The 23,716-nt window shown below is 49.3% G+C and overlaps 1 protein-coding gene across 1 annotated transcript; it reads left to right on the top strand.

Annotated features, from left to right (window-relative positions):
- Nucleotides 1-3,009: 3,009 nt before the first annotated feature.
- Nucleotides 3,010-11,475, top strand: Aipl1 (AIP like 1 HSP90 co-chaperone). The gene is made up of 6 exons (XM_027922689.2): nt 3,010-3,105; nt 3,697-3,876; nt 8,940-9,128; nt 10,118-10,294; nt 10,429-10,570; nt 11,273-11,475. The coding sequence occupies exons 1-6, from the start codon at nt 3,010-3,012 to the stop codon at nt 11,473-11,475; spliced, it is 987 nt and encodes a 328-aa protein (XP_027778490.2).
- The last annotated feature ends 12,241 nt before the right edge of the window (nt 11,476-23,716 follow it).

Here is a 23,716-nt window from a genome sequence, read left to right as displayed (position 1 = left end):
TTTTATTCCCATTACAGATGACAAAACTAGAATTCAGCAGGCGAAGTATCTTGTCCAAGATTGCACGGAACGTCAGAGCTGGAACTTCAATCCTGGATGTCTGACTTCCAAACCTTTGAATTTTGTTTGTGTGACCTTAGATGCCACATCTTTGTTAAGTATCTGGGATGCGGACACCCAGAGCCTTCTCTGTTTGGAGCTTCCTACCCTCTTGCGTCTCAGAACGGCAACTGGCAGACCAGGTTAATGAAGAGCAGTCTCCATGGCAACAAGAGAGGGCAGAAGAAGTATTTTTTTTTCTGAATGAGAAGACTTTCCCTTCAGTCTTGCCTGGAGGGTGGCTCCAGGGTGGGAGGGATTCTCTAGGCAAGCAAAGCAGGTTCCAGAGGCAGGTGCAGGCACCCCTGCTCCTTAGAAGGAGGAAAAAAAAAATAAGTCCATTGCCCCAAGTGGTATCCAGCTCCTGGCCTGTGCTGGGGAGGGATGGGGAGGAACTTCAGGCATGCTGGGTGGGGAGATGATGGGCTTTTCTCCAACAACAAGGCTTGCACCAATTTCCTTTACCTACCTCCCGGAGCTGTGAGTCTGATGGAAGAAACAGACATTAAGCACATTACTGTAAACCCTTACAATTGTTCGAAATACCAGAAAAGAGAGTGATGGGGGTGGGGGGAAGGGGAGAGGATGTAAATGGGGTGGGGAACCTCACTTGGGCTAGAGGTCAGGGAAGTTTCCCTAAGTATGTGAAGTTTTAGCTGAGGAGTCAGGGGGCTGATGTTGGGGGGCGGGGTCTGGAGCACTGCCATGTTCCAGGACAGGACAAAGGCTGATAAAAACAGAGAGCAGGGCTGAGGGCAGGGGCCAGAGGTAGAGGTGTGTGGGCCAGGGGAGGAATTCAGAGTGTTTCCTGAAGGCAGAGGCAAGTCCTTGCTGAATTAAGGAGAGAAACTGCTAACTAGAATTGTGATTGAATAAAGTCCTTGGGAGACTGGTTTGGGGGCGAGATTGCCAAGGGTCATCCTGGGGGCTGGGGTCTGGCACAGGTGGTGAACCTTCCTTTCTCAGTAGTGGACCCCCAGCCCCCTGGCATTGGCACCTAGGGCCTCTTCCCTTTGTCCTGCAGCTCTTCCAGCCAACCCAGGGTCAAATCCATTAGTTTTTTCCTCCTAAATATCACTGCGATCCAAGTGTGCCCTTTGGCCCTTCTTCAAAGGGAAGCGATGGAAACAGTGGGAGAGTTTCAAACATTGTAAGAGGAGCACGATTAGGTCCTTTTCTCCCATTGTGAATTCAGTCACAATAGAAAAATGCCCCTGATAGAAACCCGAGAATAATGAATCCTTACAAAGCAAACTCCCAAGTAACCAACTCTCAGGTCAGGAGGCAGTGTGTTCTCCTTCCCCCACTAGCGGTTTATGGCAATCACTTTTATTTTCCTTTGAAGTTGTTTAGAGTATCATTTTATCTTCTATGCATGCATACCTTCTAGGTTGCTCCGTGGTTGGAAAAAGAAAGGAAGAGAAGAGGGAAGGGCTGGTCTTTGCATCTTCAAGCAGACATGGACCCAGGCCCTGGGGTGGGGTGGTTTGAACCCTCAGAGAGGGTTTCCTGGAGGGGCCAAGCTGGGTTCTCTGGCTCTGACCAGTTTACCCACCTTTGGCTTCTTGCAAGCCAACAGCTATTAGTGGAAGTTAAGACTTTTGGGGGTGCTGGATTTTGGGGTCTCATTCATAGCTCTAGGCCTCTCCACTTCATGGAGAGGGTGGTAGGAAAGGAGAATCTTCCTTTTTAGCTGGGAAAATGGATTTAGAGAGGATGGAAGAAATTCAAGGCCTCAATGTCAGTAAATAAGAGGTGGGGTCAGTCTTTGAATTCAGCTCTGTGAGGCTCCTAGCTCTTCTTATGTCTGCCAGTGGCACATCCTATGTCCCTTCCCTCTGTAACAAGTCAGCATCCAGGACAAAGTGGTGTTGTGGGGGTCCTCCATCAGCCTCAGGACTCTGGGGAGCGGAATTGATCTGACCACTAGGTAGCGCCAAACACCCAAGTCTTCACATTGAATTGTCATAGCGTCTCAAAGGGAGTGACACCCTGAATAAACTCTGCCTGGGTCCCAGGATCCAGGGCTTAAGAACTCCAAAAAGGCTAGAGACCACCGAGTATGGTGGCACATCCCTGTAATCCCAGCAGCTCTGGAGCCTGAGGCAGGAGAATGGCAAGTTCTAGGCCAGCCTCATTCAGCAACTTAGCAAGACCCTCAGCAGCTTAGGGAGATCCCATCTCAATAAAAAAATAAAAAGGACTGAGAATGTAGCTTAGTGGTGTAGTGCCCCTGGATTCAATCCCTAAATCCAAAAAAAAAAAAAAAAAGAAGAAAAGAAAAGAAACCCAAACCAACAGAACAAAACGGCTGCAGAAGATACCTCACCTTTCCCAGACCTGCCTCTGTCTCTTAGACTCCAAGTTCTTGCTTAACCAGAAAACTGCATCTCTCCCCTCTGACCACATCTCCACCTCCTGAGGACAGATAAAGGGGAGAGGAGGAAGAGGAAACAGGGAAGAGGCAGGGTGGTGGAATCAAAGGCAGCAGTGCCCCTGCCTGGGGTCCAAAGGGACTGTAGGACTAGAGTCATGGCTCCCTGGACCAGGCAGAGCAAAGGGGACTGTAGGCCTCCCTTCCTCTTCTCCTTTGGCTGCCTCCAGGCCTCTCCTGCTAGTTTCTCTACTCCTCTGCCTTCTTTAAGAGAGATTAGCTGCCCTCCTTCCTTCTTAAGATGGCAGAAAACCAAAGCTTGACACAATAATGGTGGGTGTCAGACAGGGGCTTTTCATCAATGTGAGGGGTCACGGATGGGGCAGAAGAAAGTTGCCTGCAGTGACCACAGTAGCCCTGACTCCTCCCCCCATCCCCCCCTGAGCAAATCTTCAAGTGTCTCAGCGGCTTAGGTGTCCTCCCCCTTGGATGAGATTATCTCAGCCTGGGCTGGGCATGTCCTTCCACCTGCAGCCATGGACACCACCATGCTCCTGAATGTGGAAGGGGTCAAGAAGACCATTCTGCACGGGGGCACAGGGGAGCTCCCAAACTTTATCACAGGATCCCGAGTAAGTGTCCCCCACTCCCACCAAATGGGGCTCCCCATGGAAGCCTTCCTCTTTTCAGCTGTGCACACCGCACGTCCACCAGATTTCCACTTTGCCCAAGACCAGCCTGGTGGGCCTATCCTGGAATGGTCCACCCCAGACATCTGAGCTGGCACCCATTTATAGGGCATTTTTAATACTTTGCTGGTTAAAGTTTAGTATGGGCTGAGAGGAGGGGCTTTGGGGAATTTTCTGGAGTCCCAAGTATTAAGTGAGAAGAAAGGGCCCTTGGGAGGTCATGATGTTTGTCCCCAAATGTCTGGTGGCTGAGGGATGTGTCTTTGACCCCCCCTGGAACTTATTTAAGGAGGGACTTTCAGACATGCAGAGCAGCAGAGAGAGACAATAGGGTCCTTTGGGAGAGAGATGTGGACTCCTTGTCCCTGATAGGAAACGGATGGGGAGGAGGCTCATGCTGTCTGGGGTGCCCTATCAACTTATCAGGTGTGGGTGAGCTGACCTCTGAGGGCATCCCTGGGGGTCTGCCGCAGTGGGGGCTTCTTCTGGAACTTGGGAGGTGTGCAGACCAGGGTCAACTCTCTTGGTGGCCAGGTGACCTTTCATTTCCGCACCACAAAATGTGACGAGGAGCGCACGGTGATAGATGACAGCAAGCAGGTGGGCCATCCCATGAACATCATCATGGGGAACATGTTCAAGCTCGAAGTCTGGGAAACCCTGCTGACGTCCATGCGGATCAACGAGGTGGCAGAGTTCTGGTGTGACACCATCGTGAGTAATCCACGTTGGCCCACTCCCCCATCTGCTCATCCAGCTTCTTTGCAGAGCTGTAGCATTTCAGGAAGGTTGGGAGTGGGAACAAAACTCTCCAAGGCAAATCCCACATCCTCATTCCCTGTCATTGGAAATAAGATATCTCCAACCAAAAGAATAGGCCCTTCAGTGACAACCAGGGCCATGACTGGCTGAGGGTGTGTGGGAGTGGGAGGCTATGCCCTTTGGGAGTGAGCCCACCCACTTTACAGTTCTTACTTTTTGCACAACATTTTAAGATCCGGGAGACTTTTGGCCATATGTTGCTTTTTTATCCCTCTTCCCCAGACCTACCAACATTGCAAAAAAAAAAAAAAAAAAAAGAAAAAAAAACCCCAAAAAAATCCCAACTTTTTTGTTTTGTTTTGTTTTTGTATTTATGGTACCCTTAGAAATTATCCTTAGAAATTAGGCTCCTTGTTCTGTGGCCCATATGGAAATGGCAAAACTCATAGACAAACAAACACTGCTTACGATTGCACATAAAAGTCAAAGCCAAAGCATAATGAATTTGCAAGTCCCCACCACCTGATGCCATCAACCCATAATCAGTCCTGCTTTATCCACCCCTGAGGCACTTACCTTCCTCATCCCACATGGTGAAAGCAAATTCCAGAACCAGCTCATTTTATCTGTAAACATTGAGATGTGTATCTCTAAAATACAAGGATATTTTAAAAACACAACCACAATGTCATTATTAAATCTTTTTTAAAATTTGAATAATTCCTTCATGTCATTTAATTTCCAGTTGCTTAGAATTTCTGTTTTATTTTTTTCCTCATTTATTTCTTATAAGTGAATGAGTTTGGTTTGTTCATTTAGGATCCAAAGTCCATAGGTAGTGGTTTATTGATATGTCTTCCAAATCTCTTGTTATTTATGGAGTTTATTTTATTTTGATTTGGATTTGTTGGAGGAACAAGGTCAGTTGTTCTGTAGAAGTTTCACATTCTGAGTTTTCTCATTGTTTTGCTATGGAATTGTCTAACATGTTCCTCTATTCCCCATACTTTTGTTCAATTGGGAGTTTGGTCTACAGGGCTGGACAAGATTCAGGTTCTTTGTTTTTGCAAAGATATGTCATGGATGGTACTGTGTACCTCTCATTGAGAGGCACACCATGCCTGCTTCTCCTATTGTGACATTAAGATTGATGGGTGGGCTCAGGAGTTGACAACCTCATCCATCCATTAAAAGCTCCCCCTTGATGTTCACTATTGATGGTGGATGTGCCTACAGATTATTTCACCAGGGGCTAATGACCTTTTGAAAGAGTAATTTGGGAGAGAAATAAACCTGCACTTGAACTCTGTTCTTTTATTAGCTGTGTGGCCTGGGGAGGTCCTTCCTCCCTTCTGCCACTCTATTGCCTCATCTATAAGTAAATACAAGCCTAAGTTAAAGGGTTCTTTTGGAGATTCCATGATGCTATGTATATGAGTGCATACAGGGCAGTTGAAAAGCTGGGACTATAATTTTGAGTTACAAGATTTTAAAGATTAACTCCTTCATTTTACTAAAAATGAGATCCACAATATACTCACAAAGGGAACGAGTCTGTTGACAGAGAAAGTTACGTGACCTGAGCCAAACAAGTTGAGGGACAGGATCCAAGTGGGGGCTGTGATCCCTCACTCCTTTGTCCAGTGCATGATTCTTTTTTTTTTTTTTTTTTTAAGTGCCTGATTCTTAGAGTCAGGCTGCAATTCCATCCTCCACCACTAGGTGATCCCACCCAACGTGTCACTCATTACTTAGCAAATATTACTTGAGCGTCTTGTCTTGGTACCAGTCCCTTTGTATTCATCCGGATGCTTTCTAATTTTAAAAGGCATTTTATTTTTATCACATTAAGAATTTAGAGAATTGGCTTTTTCTGTAGTTTCAGTTAGTTTAAAACATATGGCCTGAACTAAAGGTGCATATCCATTTAAAATTATAAAATTATATAATTTAAAATTTATATAATTTTAAATGGATATGCACCTTTAGTTAAAGCCATATGTTAGACAGGCTTTGTCACCAACAACCCCTCCCCATAGGATGCATGTTTAATAGTGCAGAAGAGCTGCATGCATGGAGCCGTCAATAAATTCTTAATTAGTTGATTGATTTGTTGTTTGCAAAACTACAAGCTGCTGTTGCTTCTGCCCTGTGGGCATGGCTCTGGGTTTTCTGTGGTGTCTGTGCTTTTTTGGCCACATCAACAGTCAGATGAGTGCACTGCTCCTCTCACAATCTGGTCACTTTTATACCAGAGTGATTGTTGGTTTTCCTGATAGCCCCCCAACATCTCCTCCTCCCAGCCCACAGTTACCATGATCGCACAGGCACATGCAGCCATATATAACTTCCACGGTTATTTATAGACCCATATGTCCACATTTTGTCTGTCAATCCATCCATCTGCCTACTCAGGCCTCAATTAATCCATTCTTCCCTTCAACCAATATTCATTCATAGTCTCATCTTCCATCATTAAACCTTCATCTGTCCATTTCTCTCTTTCTTTTTCCAACCATCCATCCATCCATCCATCCATGTACTTAGCAAACTGCCACTGGACATCTGACTTGACTTTTCTGAGTGTTAGAAGTGAAACAGGCAAAGTCCGCAGCCCTCAAGGAACTCAATTTCTGGAGGAACAGATATCTAGACTATTATAATGTGGGGCATCCAGTGTCACAATGTAAGTAGTGAGAGCAGAGTGCTTTAAAGCCAACAAAGAGGGACAACTAACTGCTTTAGGGTCTTGGGGGGATTTCTTTAAGAAGATGCCATTGAACTGGTCTTGGAGTTCATCAGGCCTAGGAAGGAAGGAAGGAAGGAAGGAAGGAAGGAAGGGTGGCATCCACATCAGGAAATGTGAGAAGGCCTGGTGTGTTCCATTTAGTCAGTGCTTCTCCTCTGTGGGCATCTCTCTGCCCAAGAACCTAAATACCAGGAGGAGTAGGCAACCAGTGTGACAATCAGTTCTGTTTGAGAAAGGACCAAGGAGACCTGGCCTTCCCCACCAGTCACATGCATCATTCTCTGCAGAGCCGTCTGCCTGGACAGTCCTCATCAGATGACCTTAAAGTTTAGGTCTCTGACCCTCCCTCCCTTCCCTAAATCAGAGGGACAGGGTCAGTGAGGGGTTCTGGGATTTTCTGTTCTGAAATGTATTCCTCCCTCTCCCAGGGGGAGGATACTGGTCTCCATGCAGATCTGTTTCTGGTTCCCAATCTTGTGAGGCCTGGGGTTGCAAATTCAAATTCCATGAGGGGTCAGAAACCTTGGTGGCCCCATTTACAGGGGGCAGCTGCTCCTCATCTCCACCTGGATGGCTGCCATGTCAAAGGGACAGGGCCCAGTGTGGCCCAGTGTGGTCTGAGGGCATGTTCAGAAATCTGCAGAAGCCTGTGGACTCTCCCAAAGTTTAATCATTGAAAACTAATTTAAAAAAACAAAAACAGACGGGCTGGGGTTGTGGCTCAGTGGTACAGCGCTTGCCTAGCATGTACAAGGCACTGGGTTCGATTCTCAGCATCACCTATAAATAAATGAATAAAATAAAAAAAAGATCTATCAACATCTAAAAAAATATTAAAAACAAACAAACAAACAAACAACAACAACAACAGCCTTAAAGCCCCCAAAATGGTGGTGACACTGGGCTCCCCTGTCTCCAGTTGCTGCCCCAGTGGGCTGAGTCAGTCCCAAGGGCTGGAGCCTGGGTTCATGCAGACTTGTGTGCAGACCTGTGTATGACTGTGCTGCCCCTGCTGGCCTGAAGCCTGGCAAGTTAGGCCTCAAGGGCTGGCAGAGCAGAGATTGGCACCTTCCTTGCTCTCTCCAAGGTGCTGCCCAGGAGACTCAAGAGACTGCAAGACTTGGCTGTGTTTCCTGGCCTTTATCCTCCTTCCTGGGATTTCTCTCTGTTCCTGGTAGCATCCCACAGCCCACTGGTTGATGTATGGGGGCCCTGGTACTTCCAGGTGGCAGGTGTCCAGCAGGACAAGGCCTTGGTCAGGGGGCATGCCCAGTACCAGGACAGCCTGGTCCAGAGCTCCTGCTCAATATGCTGTGGGACAAGTCTGGGGAGTCGTGGCTGCTGCTCCCTGCAGCAAGTGAGTCCTGGGGCCACTCCCTCCACCAGGCCAGCCTTAATCCTGCAGGCTCAGCTGCCATCTGGCCGGTGGCTCACAAAGGAGCTAATCCAGGCAGATGGGGGTGGGGAAGGTGACCTCCCTGCCCTCTGTCCCTTCCCTCTCCCAGTGCTGAGTGTTGCTGGAGCTATGCTTGGGGGCCCGAGCTGGGCCACTTCAGAATCTGGCCAGGGACGTGGGTTCTCAGAAAGCACAGTTGGGGAAGTTGGGGCTCCAAGGCTGATTCCCCAGCCCTCTTCTACCTGAGATGGCCACCCCAGCTCCCAGTGGCTGCCATGAGCCAGACTTATTCTGTATCACCCCCTACAATCCCTACAACTGTAAAGTGTTGGCACTTCACAGGGCACCAAGGGAACTGGGATTCAGGGAGGTGCTGTGACCTGGGCTCACTCTTGGTCTGCAGAACTTCCAGGTTGCTCTGCCAGCCCTCTTGGAGTGGGACCCTGATCCCTCCACTGCTACATACTGTCCTTCCTATGAGTCATAGGCTTGTGAAGCTCAGGGTCTCCTTGAGGAAGAGATGTGTGACAGTCAATCACAGGCTACTTGAGGCTAAGGGCATGGCTTAGGGAGATAGTTTGGAATTCTGGCTCTGTCCTTGGCTAGTTGTATGACCTTGAGCAAATTGTTGAACCTCTCTGGGCTCTAGTTTCCTTATCTGTAGAATGGGGATATTAGCAGTGTCTCCCTCCTTGGATTATGTTAAGAATTGAAGTTAATAAAGTGCTTTTTTTTCTGGCATACCATTGACAACAGTTGTTATTGGTACAGTGGGACAGTGGATTCTGCTGGGAAGGGAGTAGGGGGTCTTTGTGCCCCAGCTAACTCTCAGCAGATAATCCAGATGCTACCCATCTGTCTCTCCTACAGCACACGGGGGTCTACCCCATCCTGTCCCGGAGCCTGCGGCAGGTAGCCGAGGGCAAGGACCCCACGGAGTGGCACGTCCACACATGTGGGCTGGCTAACATGTTTGCCTACCACACGCTGGGCTACGAGGACCTGGACGAGCTGCAGAAGGAGCCGCAGCCTCTGATATTTGTGATCGAGCTGCTCCAGGTGGGACTCTGGGGTCAGGAGGATGAGGGGGCTGTCTCAGTACCAGAGGGGGAATGGCGACAGGAGGTATCCTGGGGAGCCCCAGCCCCACTTGCCTTGATATGGCCTATTTCTCCCCAGAGAACAAGAAAGTGTTCAAGGGCCTCAGAAGGATTGGAATTTAGAAAGAAACCCGGTTTATTTATTTATTTATTTTTCCCAAGAGAAAAGCCCACTTGGAACCAACTTAAAAGAAATGTGGTTCATGTTTCTTGGAGAGGCATTTTTCTGCTACTTCCATTTGTGTTTTGAAAAGTTTAGGATCACAACCTCCTGCCTGATCCCTGTGGTTTGTGGGCTCAGGCTTGGTTCTTGGAAAATCTGGGAGAGGCTACATGGAACTATCCACACCCTCCCATCCACACCTCAGAGTGATTGATGGCACATGTTTGTGGGGCTGTGGGGGAGGATCAGGGTTAGGTCAAGGCCAGGCCAGGAATCAGCTTATGGTCAAGCTGAGGCTCAGCCTCAGGGCTACATGGGCAAATAAAAATAAAAGAGAGAACTGTGGCAAACACAGGCCTTAACAGGCTTGCTCAAACAGTTGCACAGCACAAGGACATCTCCTCTAAGGTGCTCCTTGTACACATTGCACATTTGTATTTTTATAATGACAACTTTCCAGCAGATGGCAATAAGGTAATGCAATGTATCTTGTAATGCAATGAGTATCCATGACAGTTCTGAATATTGGGAGTAAAGTGTCCCGATGAAGATGTACCTTTTCCTAATTTGCACAGAGTATCGATTTAGGGCAGGGTCCTGGGCCTTGTTGCTTCCTTCCCCTGTGCATGCGTTTCTGACCAGCAAGCATGATCCTTCTAGCACATGACACTGTGGTCAATACAGAGCTGACTTCAGGGGGCCTTGCTGGGTCCACCTTCCCTGGTGTCTGCTGAGGTTCGGGCTCCTGGGCTCCCTGCCGCACTCACCCGCAGTTCTTGGGCCAGGTTGAGGCCCCGAGCGAGTACCAGCGGGAGACATGGAACTTGAACAACCAGGAGAAGATGCAGGCAGTGCCCATCCTCCACGGAGAAGGAAACAGGCTCTTCAAGCTTGGCCGCTATGAGGATGCTTCCTCCAAGTACCAGGAAGCTATCGTGTGCCTGCGGAACCTGCAGACCAAGGTGGGAGGCTGCCCTCTAGGGCGGGAGGTGGAGTTGGCTCTGGAGGAATAGTCCTGCCCTGGCCTCGGTGGATTGGGGAGGAGGGGGGGTCCTTTGGCTGCCCAAGCTCAAGGCTGATTTTCTGCACTGGGCAGGAGAAGCCCTGGGATGTGCAGTGGCTGAAACTGGAAAAGATGATCAACACCTTGATCCTCAACTACTGCCAGTGTCTGCTGAAGAAGGAGGAGTACTACGAGGTGCTGGAGCACACCAGCGACATCCTCCGCCATCACCCAGGTGCGGGTCACAGGGCGGGGCGTCCCAACAGGTGGAGGGGTGTCCGGCCCAGGGGCACAGGGTCACCTGCAAAGACCTTTGTGGACTTCTCTCCCCATCCCTTTGAAGCCTCAAATTTGTCTCCACCTAGCAGGGTTTCCCCAAACATGCAAGGAAGGTATGGGGGGGGGGGGGGGGCTCACCGTGGGAAGTATTTTAAAGTGCGCACACTCCACTAGCTCATCCGACTTACTAGTGATTTTGTGGAGTAGTCATCAGGCTTTAAAGAAGCAGGCAATCAATCTATAGAAAGGTAACAAAGCCACACTAGTACCCGGGGTGCGGTGACATGGCAATATTTGTGAAGAAGGTATTTGAACAATGTTAACAGTGACAGCATCAAAAGCGCATGCACCAGGCACGAAGTCCTCTTTTTAAAATTATCTTACTTCCTCAGCCCCATAGTCACCGTGTGGGGTAATGTCAGGTTAGGACCTTCAGATTCTGCAGTTTTGGGGAGACTTTATCAGGAAAAGAAGACACAGTTCTGAATATAAAATGAGTTACAGGTTTTGGAAAAATCCATGCAAGGGAGAGGAGCCGGGACTGTGGTGATTTCGCAGAGGAAGAAACAGGCATAGGAAGCACCTAGGGGCTGGGGCGGGGGCGGGGTGCCGGGTTTTGCAAACCCGGCAGCTGAGTGCAGCGCGATCCTCCCCGCAGGCATCGCGAAGGCCTACTACGTGCGCGCCCGGGCTCACGCGGAGGTGTGGAACGCGGCCGAGGCCAAGGCGGACCTGGAGAAAGTGCTGGAGCTGGAGCCGTCCATGCGCAAGGCGGTGCATAGGGAGCTGAGGCTGCTGGAGAGCCGCATGGCCGAGAAGGAGGAGGAAGAGCGGCTGCGCTGCAAGAGCATGCTGGGCTAGGCTGCCTGTGCTGTGGGGTGGGGACCCCCAAACCTTTCCCGTCTCAAGAGCTTTGGCCGCTTCACTGACCCCTCTGTCTTGCAGCCTGCAGGGCACCCAGGCAGGGAGAAGATGGCCTGATCATTTCTGGTTCAACTGACCAAGGTTTTGGTTTCCCTTTTAAATTTTAAAATTATTTTTTGAGGTCTGGGAATGTAGCTCGGTGGTGGAGTGCATGCTTTGCAATATTGAGGGCCTGAGTTCCATCCCCAGATGAAACTTCACCAGGCCGGATACCCCCCCCCCCCCCCACTTCAGCCCCAACACAGAGTTTTTGTTTATTTTCGTGGTACCACTGAGCCACATCCCCAACCCTTTTTATTTTTATTTTTATTTTGAGACAGGGTCATGCTAAGTTGCAGAGGTTGGCCTGGAACTTGTGATACTTCTGCCTCTGCATCCCAAGTAGCTGGGATTATAGGCGAGTTTTCACCATGCTGCGCTACAATTATTATTTTTTAAAAATCAAAGTCATGCATGTCCATGGTTTAAAAAAATCAAAAGAGATAGAAGAACTTATGAATAAAAGTGAAATTTCTTTCCTATCCCTTTAGCTCAGATGTCGCTGCTTTAATTGGTTCTGTTTTTATTCTTCGGGTCGTTTTCTCTATCTCCAAATAATACATTTGTCTTACAGCTTCTCTCTGCATCATTTGACCCCGTGTTAATGAAATATGAAGATGCCATGCTTTGGCAGTTTCTCAGCCCTTTCCTCTCTTTCTCCCCATTTTGGATGCTTATATATTTTGGGACTTCTTTTTGGTTCTCTTTGTGTAACTGTGTATTATATACCTAGGGCTCCCCAGAATTTCATGGACTTTAGTCCATCTGGTGACTCCTGTGTAGGATGAAGATGGCAATGTGGGGACCCTTTCCTTCCTTCTCCCCCACCCCCACCTCCTCCTGCTTCCTGAAGTTCAAGGTACTTTACTTTTCCATCATCCTGGTTGTTGACACCTGTCTTGTGTTCTGTAACCAAAATGGTCTTCTGTGCTTTGTCCACAGATTGAAAATCAATAAACAGCATTTACATGATTATGGCCTTGTTAAGTAAGTTTCTCTGCAGGGCCCGTGGGACTTTGCATTTCTTCTTCTGAGGTTCCAATTCCTTGACCCCTTGGGCCACCAGAACGAGGATGCTCCTAGCATCGGAGAGGCAGTGTGTACTTTAGTCTGGAGGTGCTTTACTATTTCTTTCATTCTTCTTTTCTTTTGTGGTGCTAGAGGTTTAAAGTTGAAGCCCTCCCTGTCTTGGAGAAAAGGGAGGTTCGTTGTTGGTTGACTTTGGATTGGTGCTTGGTGAGACAGCCAGGCCTATTATGAAGGAACCAGGTGGGAGGAGGCGGTTTTAGGGGAGGTCAGAGGAAGGGGACTTTATGATCTTCAGAAGCAGCAAAGGAGGAGTATCCTGAGGTCATTGAGAGTCCCCTGAGATGGAGAAGGTGGAACAGGACACGCCGGCGGGAGGGGGTGTGCAGCAAGGGAAACTTTGTCTGCTCCTTCCTGGTAGCGCTGCTCTGGGAGAGGCCCGGATGGTGTCTGGAGGCTCCAGGTGGCTCAGAAGCAGAGAGGAACCTGGCACGGGATGCTGTCTGAGGACTGACCAGTCACTATGACCGGCAGAATTCCCAGCTTTCCCTGCTCTGTCCATTTTGTATGTACCACATTCCCACTGCTGCCCTTTCTCCTGGGGACAGTTTGAATACCACCTTATTGGTCAGGGTGTGGCCCACAGGTCTCACAGCAAAACTAATGCCCAAATGCGTTCCAGGACCCTGCTTGGTCTTGTTTGACCCCACCTGGGTTGACAGTTCTCTTTCTGATGCCCTAGAATAGTTTTCCCAAGGAAGAAGAGGGTTGGGGGTCAAGACATCTGTAGACTATGGTGGGAGGGATCCTGGAGAGAGAGAGAGAGAGAGAGAGAGAGAGAGAGAGAGAGAGAGAGAGAGAGAGTATACAGGGGCCACTTATCCTATGTTACTGTCATCCAAAGTCAGAGAATGGGACAATAGTACCAGTTTTCAGAGAAATTATTGCATCTCACACCCCACCTTACTAGTGCAGAGGAAGTGGGATGCAGAATACACCTGGGAAGCTTCCCCATCCAGAGTCCTGGTGTCTTCATGGGCTTTCTTCTGTGCTCTGAAAACTGGCCTTGAGGAAGGTCCTGATTGGCCAGGTCTGGGCAGGGGGATGCAGGGGTGATCTCTGGAGGTCAGCTTTCCCAGGGATCTAGCTGGAGCGCATTGTTTTTCCGAGGCCAGCAGGGGGCAGCAGAGAACAAGCAAACTGTCCTCCCAGAGCCAGGTGGTGGGGTTCTGATGTGGTTGATCTTTCCGCAGGCACCTTGTCCACCCCTGCCTTCTGCAGCTCCAGTAGGTCAGGAAAGCTGATGACAGTGAAGGAGGTGCTTAGAACCAGGGAATGAGATTGCCAGCTGCCGGGGGCCTTATCAACAAACCAGTCCTATCCCCTTGTATGGACCGGGAAAGAGGCTCAGAGGTGGCCAATATGCTTCACCCCACTTCAAATCTGAGGTAGATCCTAGATTAGCATCCAGGTTTCCAAACCTCCCAGGTGGGGCTTTTTGTATGTCACTATGCTGCGCGTCCCTCAACAGATAGTCCAGACATGGGTATGATGCATTAAAATAAGGAAAAGGAAAGAGGGAGAGTGTGAAACTTATATTAAGAAGCAAGTTGGAGCCTGCCAGCAGCTTTTGTTTGGAGCAGTCAGAGAGGCCCCTTGAGAGGTGCTTGTATGGGTTTTGTAGCCCCCTCTGGCCTGGTCCTTCCCTCCAAGCATGAGTAGTGTTTTACCAGGGCATTTGCTCCCAGGTATGAGCCATCTTCTGACCTCCATCCTAACTGGGCTTGATGAGGACCCTAAGACCAGGGAATGATTTTTAGGAGGATTGTAAGGGGGATAGGTAGCCAGAGGGAGCCACCCCCTCACCTTCTGCATGTGTATCAGATTTCTATGGCTGCTGAAGCAAATTATCACAAACTTAATGGCTTAAAGCAATACATTCTTTTCCCCTTGCCCTTCTGGAGGTCAGAATTCTACAGTGGCTTGGCAGGTCTGTGTTCCTTCTGGAGTCTCTAGGGGAGAATCTTTTTTCTTGCCTTTTCCAGCTTCTAGAGACTCCCTGCATTCCTTGGTGTCTCCATCTTCAAAGGCAGCAAGGTAGCACCTTCCAATTTCTCTGCATCCCTAAGCTCCACCCTCATGCTGCCTTGGTGTGCCTCGGACCCCCCTGTCTCCTTCTTTCAGAGACTCCTGTGGTTGTATTGGGTCCATCTGGATAATCCAGCACAATCTCCCCACTCTGAGACCCTTGACAACCACCCCTGCAAAGTCCCTTTTGCATGTTAGGTAACCTGTTCACAGGTTCTGGGGATGAGGATGCAGGCCTGTTTGGGTGGGGGGAGCCATTGACAGTCCACCCCAGCTGGTTAGTCTCTACCTGTCCCTGATCTGTTCCCTACCTTTCTCTGTGCCCACACATATCCGGGGCTCCTGGTCTTTGGTCCCCTCCAGTTGGGTTTGGCTGACAGCGGGTACCAGCCAGAGATCTGCTAATGGAAGGAGAACATTATGGGTATTTGTTTCTCCTAGTCCTTCCTTACTGGATTGTGGTTTGGCAGTGGCTGTGCCCTTTGACCTGCGGTCGCAGCTGGTGCCTGACCCACAGTTCTTGCTGGTTCTTGGAGCATCAGTGCCTCTCTGGGTCCCTCCAGGTCTAAGGAAGGCGGTGGCTGTTCCTTCTTGCTGTTCCCTGGTGCTCGTCATTCCTGGGTGATCCCCTCATCTCCTCAACTGCTCTTGGGGCTGCCCACTCCAGGGGGTACTTGCTTTCTGCCAAGATCCTCTCTGTTCAGCTCTCAGGCAGGAGGGAAGTGGGGGGAACAGAGAGGCTGAGTGCATGCTCAGGGTCATCCAGCTAGTCAGGGGAAGGCCAGAGTTTGAGTTTAGGCCTGGATATCACCAAAGGGGACTAGAGTTGGCATTTTCCTGACCTCCCCCTCCCCCATCACCTGAACAGTCCCCTCTGTTGACATCAATTGATGCCTTCGATTGCAGAACCATCTACCATGATAAGGGCTCAGCCAGAAGTGACGTCTAAGGGTTCGTTGTGCCTCCGGAGATGGCAAAGAAGAAAAATCACATGCCCAGTTTTCACTTGTCACAAGGCCAAGACACCTCTCTGTCTGTGAGAAATGGCCAGGCAACCCTGCTCACATTTAATTAAGCAAACAGTTCAACTTTCAACAGCATGTGCTCCACAGGAGGCTTGGCACGAGCCCTGGAGATGGCCAACAGCATCTTTACCGAGTGCCTTCTCCTCACCTCAGAGTGGACATCATTAGCTGTACTTGGCACAGGAGCCTCAGCTCAGGGAGGCACGTGGTTAACCCGGTCACACAGCTGCGAGTGCCCCAGCTCACAGTGGACACATGTGGTTGCATCTAAGCTTGAAATTCTTTCACCTGATGCCCACCGCACCCCAACGCCCCTAAAAAGGCCAGGCTGAAGATGATCCAACTAAATAGACCAGAACTTGGCCATTAAAAAAAAATTTCCCGCAAGATCATTTTTTTCTGTGGGGTGCCAACAGTAGTTTGGGGTGGAAGGAGCTTGAGGATCAAGGGCTACCTGGGTTTGACCTGTATCCTGATTTCCTCCAAATAATAGATCCTCCCCTTGGCAAGTGAGGGAGCCCCAGCCTCCTTGCGTCAGCCGTCTGCCTGATGACGACACCAACGTCCACCCGACATCCAGGGTTGCTTTCTCTGACAGCTGAAATCGGAATGTCGGGTTTTGTGCCTAGAAGTTCAATCTTGAACTTCACCTTGATGGATAGGGCTCATGAATGGGGGTCACCTCGATCACCTCCGACTCCCTGCTACTTGGGAGAGGGAGGCTCGTTGCCGCTCTGCCTCCTTCCTCATCCCTCCCTGTCTTGGAGTTTGAAGGGGAAGGTTAGGTAAACCCCCATTCTTATTTACGGCGGTTTGGAGTCTGCACAGCTCCTGGCCTAATTACAGTCGCTCCATTACTTCAGGTATTCTCATTAGTGCGAGAATCTGATGAACAAAGAATCTCTCCTTTCCTCTTGCCACCAATAAAAATATCACTTGGAGATGTAGTGGAAGCAGTTGTCTTTTCTCAGCAGTCTGGAGACTGGCAGTTTTTACCGTGTGTGACGATCTCTGGAGGGCAGAGAGTTCCGTCTGCTTTGTCGAATGCTCCGTCTCCAGTAGCTAGAACAATGTCCAACCTGGACCCCGGGCGGGAGCGGGTCAGACACACGGATTGCATGAGTCCATTTCTTCCTGAAAAACAGCATCTCAAGGTTAACGCACGCACGGGGCCTCAGAAATTGTCTAGTCCCAAATGCTGTTGCCCAGGTGGAGAAACTGAGGCATGAGACATGCCCAAGGTCACAAGATTGGGTCTCACCGGCGGGACCAGGCAGGTCTGGGATGAGATTGGTTGGCGTCCTGCCCTGTGTTTTCTCTGCCAACCCCTCCCCCAGTTTGCAGCCAGCTCTGCTTCTGCCTAATCCTTCCCCGCCCAACTCCTTTCCTCTTTGGTGCTATCAGAGGATTTTGTCCTCTTTTGAAACTTTCACCCACATTCTGCTCTTCTCTCACATTTCTCATGAGGTCTCTGATTTGCAGGTGTCCCCAGGACAGGCTGAGCGGCTGTCAGCTCCCTGGCTCCCCGTCTTTCCTTAAGAAGGGACTGGAGAGGCTCGCAGGGTGGCTGCGGATGGCTGATTAATGCAGTGGGGACCTGACCCCACTCACCAGCTCCTTCTGAAGGAATATGGATGGAGAGGGTCACTGGAGACAGAGGCAGAGCTGTCCCTGCCTCCAGGTGGCCACGGTGTGCACTGTAAATCAAGGTGTAGTCAGTGGGTAACCTGAGAAGTAGGGAAAGTCTGTTAGCAATTGAGAGAGGAAAGAGAAAGGTGTGGACAGAAGTGGGTGGGAAGGAGGAGGAGGAGAGAGAGACGTGGGTGGGGTCCTCGGCGTGAGGATCCCTGATAGAGACATTGTGGGGAACTATCACTGCATGTCTGACGTTTGCATCAGACATAAAATTCAGCCGAAACCCTTGTCCGGTTGATCTGATGTTTCCAACCATCTTTGAAGGGCACCTCCCCTCATTTCACAGTTGGAGAACTTGAGGGCTGGAAGCTTAAGTAACTTGTCCAAGACTCACTTTCCAACCCCAGCCCCAAGTCTCTGTCCCTGAGTTCACTGCCTCTTACAGCCTCGCCTGGAATGGGTCCCTCATTAGGCACGCACCTCCACGTGGTGACTTATTAGTGACTTTCAAAAAAAAATACAGGTGACTGTTCCTCAGGGGTCCCCCTGGCTGTCCTCTGGCATATAACATTGAGTCATTGCTGCCGTCAGTTTGGGTTGTCAAATTAGAGCTGCCCGTGGCTTGTCAGGTATGGGTGATAATGATCACCCAGAGGTCCATTTCAGAAGCACCTGTGCCATTGTCTCAAGGGTCTCATCAGAGATCAGAATAGCTCCGGCAGGCTTTGCAATTTGGACTGCTTATCAGCTGTGTGATTTGGGTACAAGTTGCTTACCTCTCTGAGCCAGTCTCTGCATGTGAACATTGGAGATCATCATTGCTGCTACCTCATTTGGTTGCTGGGGAGGATTAAAAGAGCCAATGTACACGGAGGACCTCCATAGGCTGACCGCCATGATAGACTGGCTGTTTGTATTTTGTGATCATTACGTGTGCTGCCTCCCAGGGTCACCTTTGCCGTACACCTTGGCCATGCCCAGCTCTCCTGGCCTTCGGTTTGCCTTCCGAGAGCCCTGTGCTCAGGGGCCTTCTGTATTCTGGCAGAGTCCTCACTCCCTAGTTCTCAGTGACAGGGAGTCTCCATGGCCTCCCTGCAGCAGCTCCTACCAGTGTGGGAGGGGGGGCTGAGCGGCCTCAGGGAGCCTGCTGCATATTCTGTGTCAATGTGCGAGGTGCGACCTTTCACAGTTGTCCCCCCTTTTTTTTGTGATAAATATTGCAAACGGCCAGCGCCTGTGTCTCTAGTTCTTTCACAGCTACTTTTGAGGACCCCTTTGGGGAATTCTAAATAAGACAAGTGACACTGAACTCCAAACTTTGTATTCATCCTGCTGACGACTTTGCATTTGTCTCTGAGAAAGGCCTTTCCCTTTTCTGAGATGTCACCTCTCTGGCTGATCTCCGAGGCGTCCTCGTCTGTTTCCGGGACCAGCATCAGAAGCCCCCATCTCGGGGGATTGCAAATGACCCTGAGTTCACATCTGAAGAAAGAGTGTAAAAGATGTCCTTTGGCCCCCGGGAGCAGGAGGTTTGGCAGCAGAGTAGCGGCAGCGAAGAGCAGCCTCGGATTCAATGAAGCCATCAGCTGTCCCCAAGAGCATTTCTTCGCCTCCGGACCTCGTTTTGGTTGATTTCAGAAGCAGGCTGCTTTCAATGGGAGGCAGGGTGTGGCAGTGTGTAGAAGCCCAGCTTCCGGGAGGGCTACGGGGACAGGAGTGGTGATCAGCTGGGGTATAGAGGTGGCCATCTCCTGGGATGAGCTACTTGAATGCTCTCCTCCTTCCCCCGAGGAGTCTCCATTGTGAAGGATGAGTCAAGGAACTCTGCTGTTCCTGGGGAGACTTCAGAGCAATGGAGAGCCTGCAACTGTAGCGGATGGAGGCGTGGGGCAGGATGGATGGCCACCAAAGCTGCTTTCCTGGCCACATGGCCGGCCTGTTTCCCAGCTCCCCTGGGCCTTCCTCTGGCCCGTGGAATGCAGGTGGAGGGGATGCAGGTCACTTTCAGGCGTGACCCCAAATCCCTCTCTACTGATGGATGACACCACAACGGAGTCTTGTGTGAAAGTGGTGGAGCCCTAGTGTGCAGGGAGCCTGGCCCCAGGGACTCATTCACTGCACAGCCACGTGGGCCAGCTTAAAAAGCCTGGGCTGTTCACAGCCATTAACATCTTGAGATCTCCAGAGGAGTTCATCACAGCGCCCCAGCAAATACCATTTTTTAAGGTTGTGGAGTCCAACTCTCCTATTTGAGGATGCAGGGGTACCTTGGTCTGTTTGTGTTGCTATGACAAAATACCACAGGCTGGGCCATTTATAAACAATAGAATGTTATTTCTAGAGGCTGGGAAGGCCAAGATCAGGAGCTTTGAATGCTGTGCCTCACCAGGGGGAAGGTGAAGGGCAAGCTGGGTGAGCTCTCTCTGCTAGGTCCTTTTACAGAGACACCTGATCCTGTTCACCAGAGCTCCACTCTGTCACTCACCTCCTGAAGGCCTTACCTCTTAGCACTCTTACATTGGCCGTTGAGTTTCAACACTTGAGTTTTGGAGGAGCTGCATTGAAGCCCTAGCAGGTGAGACCTGCTGACGGACAGCCCTCCTGTGAAGGAACGGGTGCAGAGTAGTAGAACAAATAAAGTTGGTCTCATTCATAAATGGACAGTGGACACATACAGACTGCAAGGGGCTCCCCAGGAGGCAGGTACACACTTTAAAGCCCTTTAAAGTTGGAACCACAGCTCTGTAGGGTTCGAGTCCTGTCATAGGAGGAACACGTGTTCCTAACATGAAGTTAGATAGTGATGGCACAAGAGGACCCGAGTCCCCCTATAGAAGGATGTGCTTGCTCTTGGATAATTTGAGGTAATACCCGATGCAGCTCTTAAAGTGGAGGGACAGAGTCCAAGGCCAGAACTTCACCACATTGCTCCAATTTGTAAGACCAGAATCTATTTCTCTACTTATTGGAGCCAGTAGTAAATATTGGACTCTCTCTTTGACCTAAGGCTAAGAGGCTTTTCCTCCTCCTCCTCCTCCTCCTCCTCCTCCTCCTCCTCCTCCTCCTCTTCCTCCTCCTCTTCTTTCTTCTTCTTCTTCTTCTGATTGAGCCCAGGATGCTTAGCCTCTGAGCCACATCCCCAGAACTTTTAAAAAATATTTTATTTAGAGACAGGGTCTCACTGAGTTGCTTAGGGCCTTGCTAAATTGCCGAGGCTGACTTTGATCTCGAGATCCTCCTGCCTCAGCCTCCGGAGCCACTGGGATTACAGGCGTGTGCCACCGAATCTGGCAGCTTTTCCTTCTTGATAGAAGGGAACATGGATGAAGGGGGAAACCTGGTACTCCTCTGCTGCGGGGTCTTAGGATGCTCATTTCCTTGATCCTTCCAAATACCCACTTACCCTCACTTTCCAGCAGCTGGGGTCTGGCTGAAGATTTCCCCAGTGGATTGACATCCCCATCCTCTTAGTGAAGAAAACTCCTGCAGAACAAAGTGGGCAGCTGCTCAGGCTGATGCCCATCAGGATCCCTCCCGCAGGGGAAGGTGGCCTGGTGTCAAGTCAAACACAGAAAAGTTAAGGAGAAGGAGCACTACAAGACCCCTGGTGACCCGTGAGTGATCAAGAGCTGGCTCAGGCAGTTTAACCCAGGAGGGGGATGTCCATGCTTGCCTATGGGCAGAGGAAAGGGGGCAGAGAAGCAGGCAAGGCTGGAGAGGTGGGTGTGGGCATCGGGAGGTGGGGGGCCTGACAGGGGAAAAGGGGGCCTGCCGGGAGCAGGGGCTGGCTGTGTCCCTGCATGAGGTGGAGATTATTATTACCCTCAGTTTTCAGATGAAGAAACGGAGGCTCTCGTCAATTGGGACAATTGGTTGATGACTATAATAATATAACACCTGGTGCAAGGACTCCTGAACTCTTTAACCAATCTGGTTTGCTTTCTTCCTAATCGATCATCGGTTACCCTCAGGTGTTATCCTCCCATCACGTGGATGTGAGAACTGAGGCTCAAAGAAGTGAAGGGAGAGTACAAATAGGTGCCTTATGTTTTACCCTTGGTTATGGGGAGACAAGGTGTTGAAGGAAAAGGCTTTGAGGATAGTTTAAAAATCTGCCCTTGGGCATTTTGTTGTCTAGATGGGTTGACCTTTTTAGATGCAAAATCTTGCTTTTCTTCTTCCATGGTGAATCCCCTTGGGAAGCTCCTAGACTTGGAGCTAAATGGATGGTGTCCTTCATGCTGGTAGCATTTCTAGGACCTGCTGCCAGGAATCCTCTTCCTCTAGCTCAGCCATTTCTCTGGGGGGGTCTAGACTCTGTTCTTGGGCAATAGGGAAACTCTCCTTGGGAGGCATAAACAATGGTCCCATCTTAATCCCCAGAACCTATGCATATGCGAGGTCAGGGCAAAGGGAAATTAAGGTCAAAGCTGGAACCAGGTTGGCCAATCAGCTGACCTTAAAACAGAAATATTTTTTTTTGGATCATCTGGGTGGGCCCAATGTGGGGTCCTTAAAGTGGAAGAGTGAAGGGAGCACCAGAGACAGGCTAGCATGGGAAGGACTTGACTTTGAAGATGGAGAACGTGCCACAAGCCAAGGAATGTGGATGGTCTCTAGAAGCTGGAAAAGTCAAGGAAATGGGCTCATTCCTGGAGCTTCTAGAAAGGAACCTGCTTCTGCTCATGTCTTGATTTTAGCCCAGTGAACCCCATTTGGAACTTTTGAGTGGCAGAACTGTAAGATAATAAATGCGTGTTGTTTTAAGCCACTGTTTATGGCTGTTGGTAATAGCAGACATAGAAAACAAATGTAGAACAGTAAGATTCATAAATGATATGGCCTTAGGGGAAAAGGTTCCAGGGACACAAGAACAGGGCTCAGATGCAGAGGACCATCATTGACCTCAAGACAGACTGGTTCCCAGTTCACCTCTGATGTTTAGAAGTCAGCAACACCCAGGACAAATCAAGGCAGGTTTTGTCTGAGTTTCATCTCCTGGGGAATTTCTCATCTGGCTCTACTTCTTCATGGCCCACATAAATAGGACCAAGTGGATTTTCAATGGAGGAGCCTCTTCTTCCAGGATGAGGATGCACAGGTACTATGTTGATTGGTGAATTATGGGCAGTCAGCAAAAAGCACTGCCTTCTGATCCCCATTCCAGGTACCCTCAATATTGTGAAAAATGAATTCTCAGTTTTATTTATTTTGTATCAGGGATTGAACTCCGGGGCACTCGACCACTGAGCCACATCCCCAGCTCTATTTTGAATTTTATTTAGAGACAGGGTCTCACTGAGTTGCTTAGGGCCTCGCTGTTGCTGAGGTTGGCTTTGAACTCACGATCCTCCTGTCTTGGGCTCTGGAGCTTCTGGGAATACAGGGATATACCACCGCACCTGGCCCCAGTTATCTTTGGACCACCCTGGAAATTTGAGATGAAGAAACAGAAGACAGTTTAGTAAACCCCACTGCATTCTGGGCATGAGCTCCAATTGGTAGCAAGGTATAGTGACCCTATGTTTGCATCTCAAATGTCACGTTTTGGGGGGACTTGCTCTTGCCATCCACCACGAAACAAAGTAAAATTCCACAGTAGTAGTCAAATTCCTCCATAAGAATTTCTTCCCATTAAAACCAAGATTGTTCTGTAAGTAAATCTCAAACAAGGGAATGCATCTAATTAAAATTATAATAATACCCCCCAACTCGCTTTCCTTCTTTGCACCGTATTATTCTGACCGATTTTATTCTTCTTCAAATTGCCAATTTGAAAATACATCCATTCGAAAGGTACACAAAGATTGCTCTCAATTTTCAATTTCGGCTTCAATCTTACTTTAATGGTTTGATCCTTCACTGGTGGGTTTTTCCTGCAGCCTGAGGCAGCTGTGTTAAAATCCACTTGGGGAAGAAACATTCATCCTGGTTTTGAGTACAGAAAAAAGTAAAATTGCTAAATAAACCACAAACTATTTAAAGAGATATGTGGAGCTGGAAAACAATGGAAAGAATCCAGTTAGCTCAGTGGGTCAAAGGTCTGTGTCTCAGATTAAAAAGAACCCACCCCAAGATGATTTATGATGCATAAATCTGGATGCCATACATCATCCCTTCCTCTTAATGGGGGTCCAATTCAAAAGAGCCCTTGGTATCGAAAGTTGTTGGGAAGTTTGTTTTTTCTCTTGTAGAACTGTTTATAGCCTCAAGGAATCATACAATTACAGGGAAAAAAATTTTCCATTTCTTTTGGGAACAACCTACCTGGCAATCAACATGTAATAGAAGAAACTGTATGTTTTAAATGAAGGTATGCCTTTAAACAGATATTCAAGCATTAATTCTGATTTGATTATTTAACT

The sequence above is a fragment of the Marmota flaviventris genome, chromosome 17, assembly GCF_047511675.1.
Source record: "Marmota flaviventris isolate mMarFla1 chromosome 17, mMarFla1.hap1, whole genome shotgun sequence".
Taxonomy (NCBI): domain Eukaryota; kingdom Metazoa; phylum Chordata; class Mammalia; order Rodentia; family Sciuridae; genus Marmota; species Marmota flaviventris.
The sequence above is the reverse complement of the archived record's forward strand: the minus strand, read 5'-3'. Positions and strand labels throughout refer to the sequence as shown.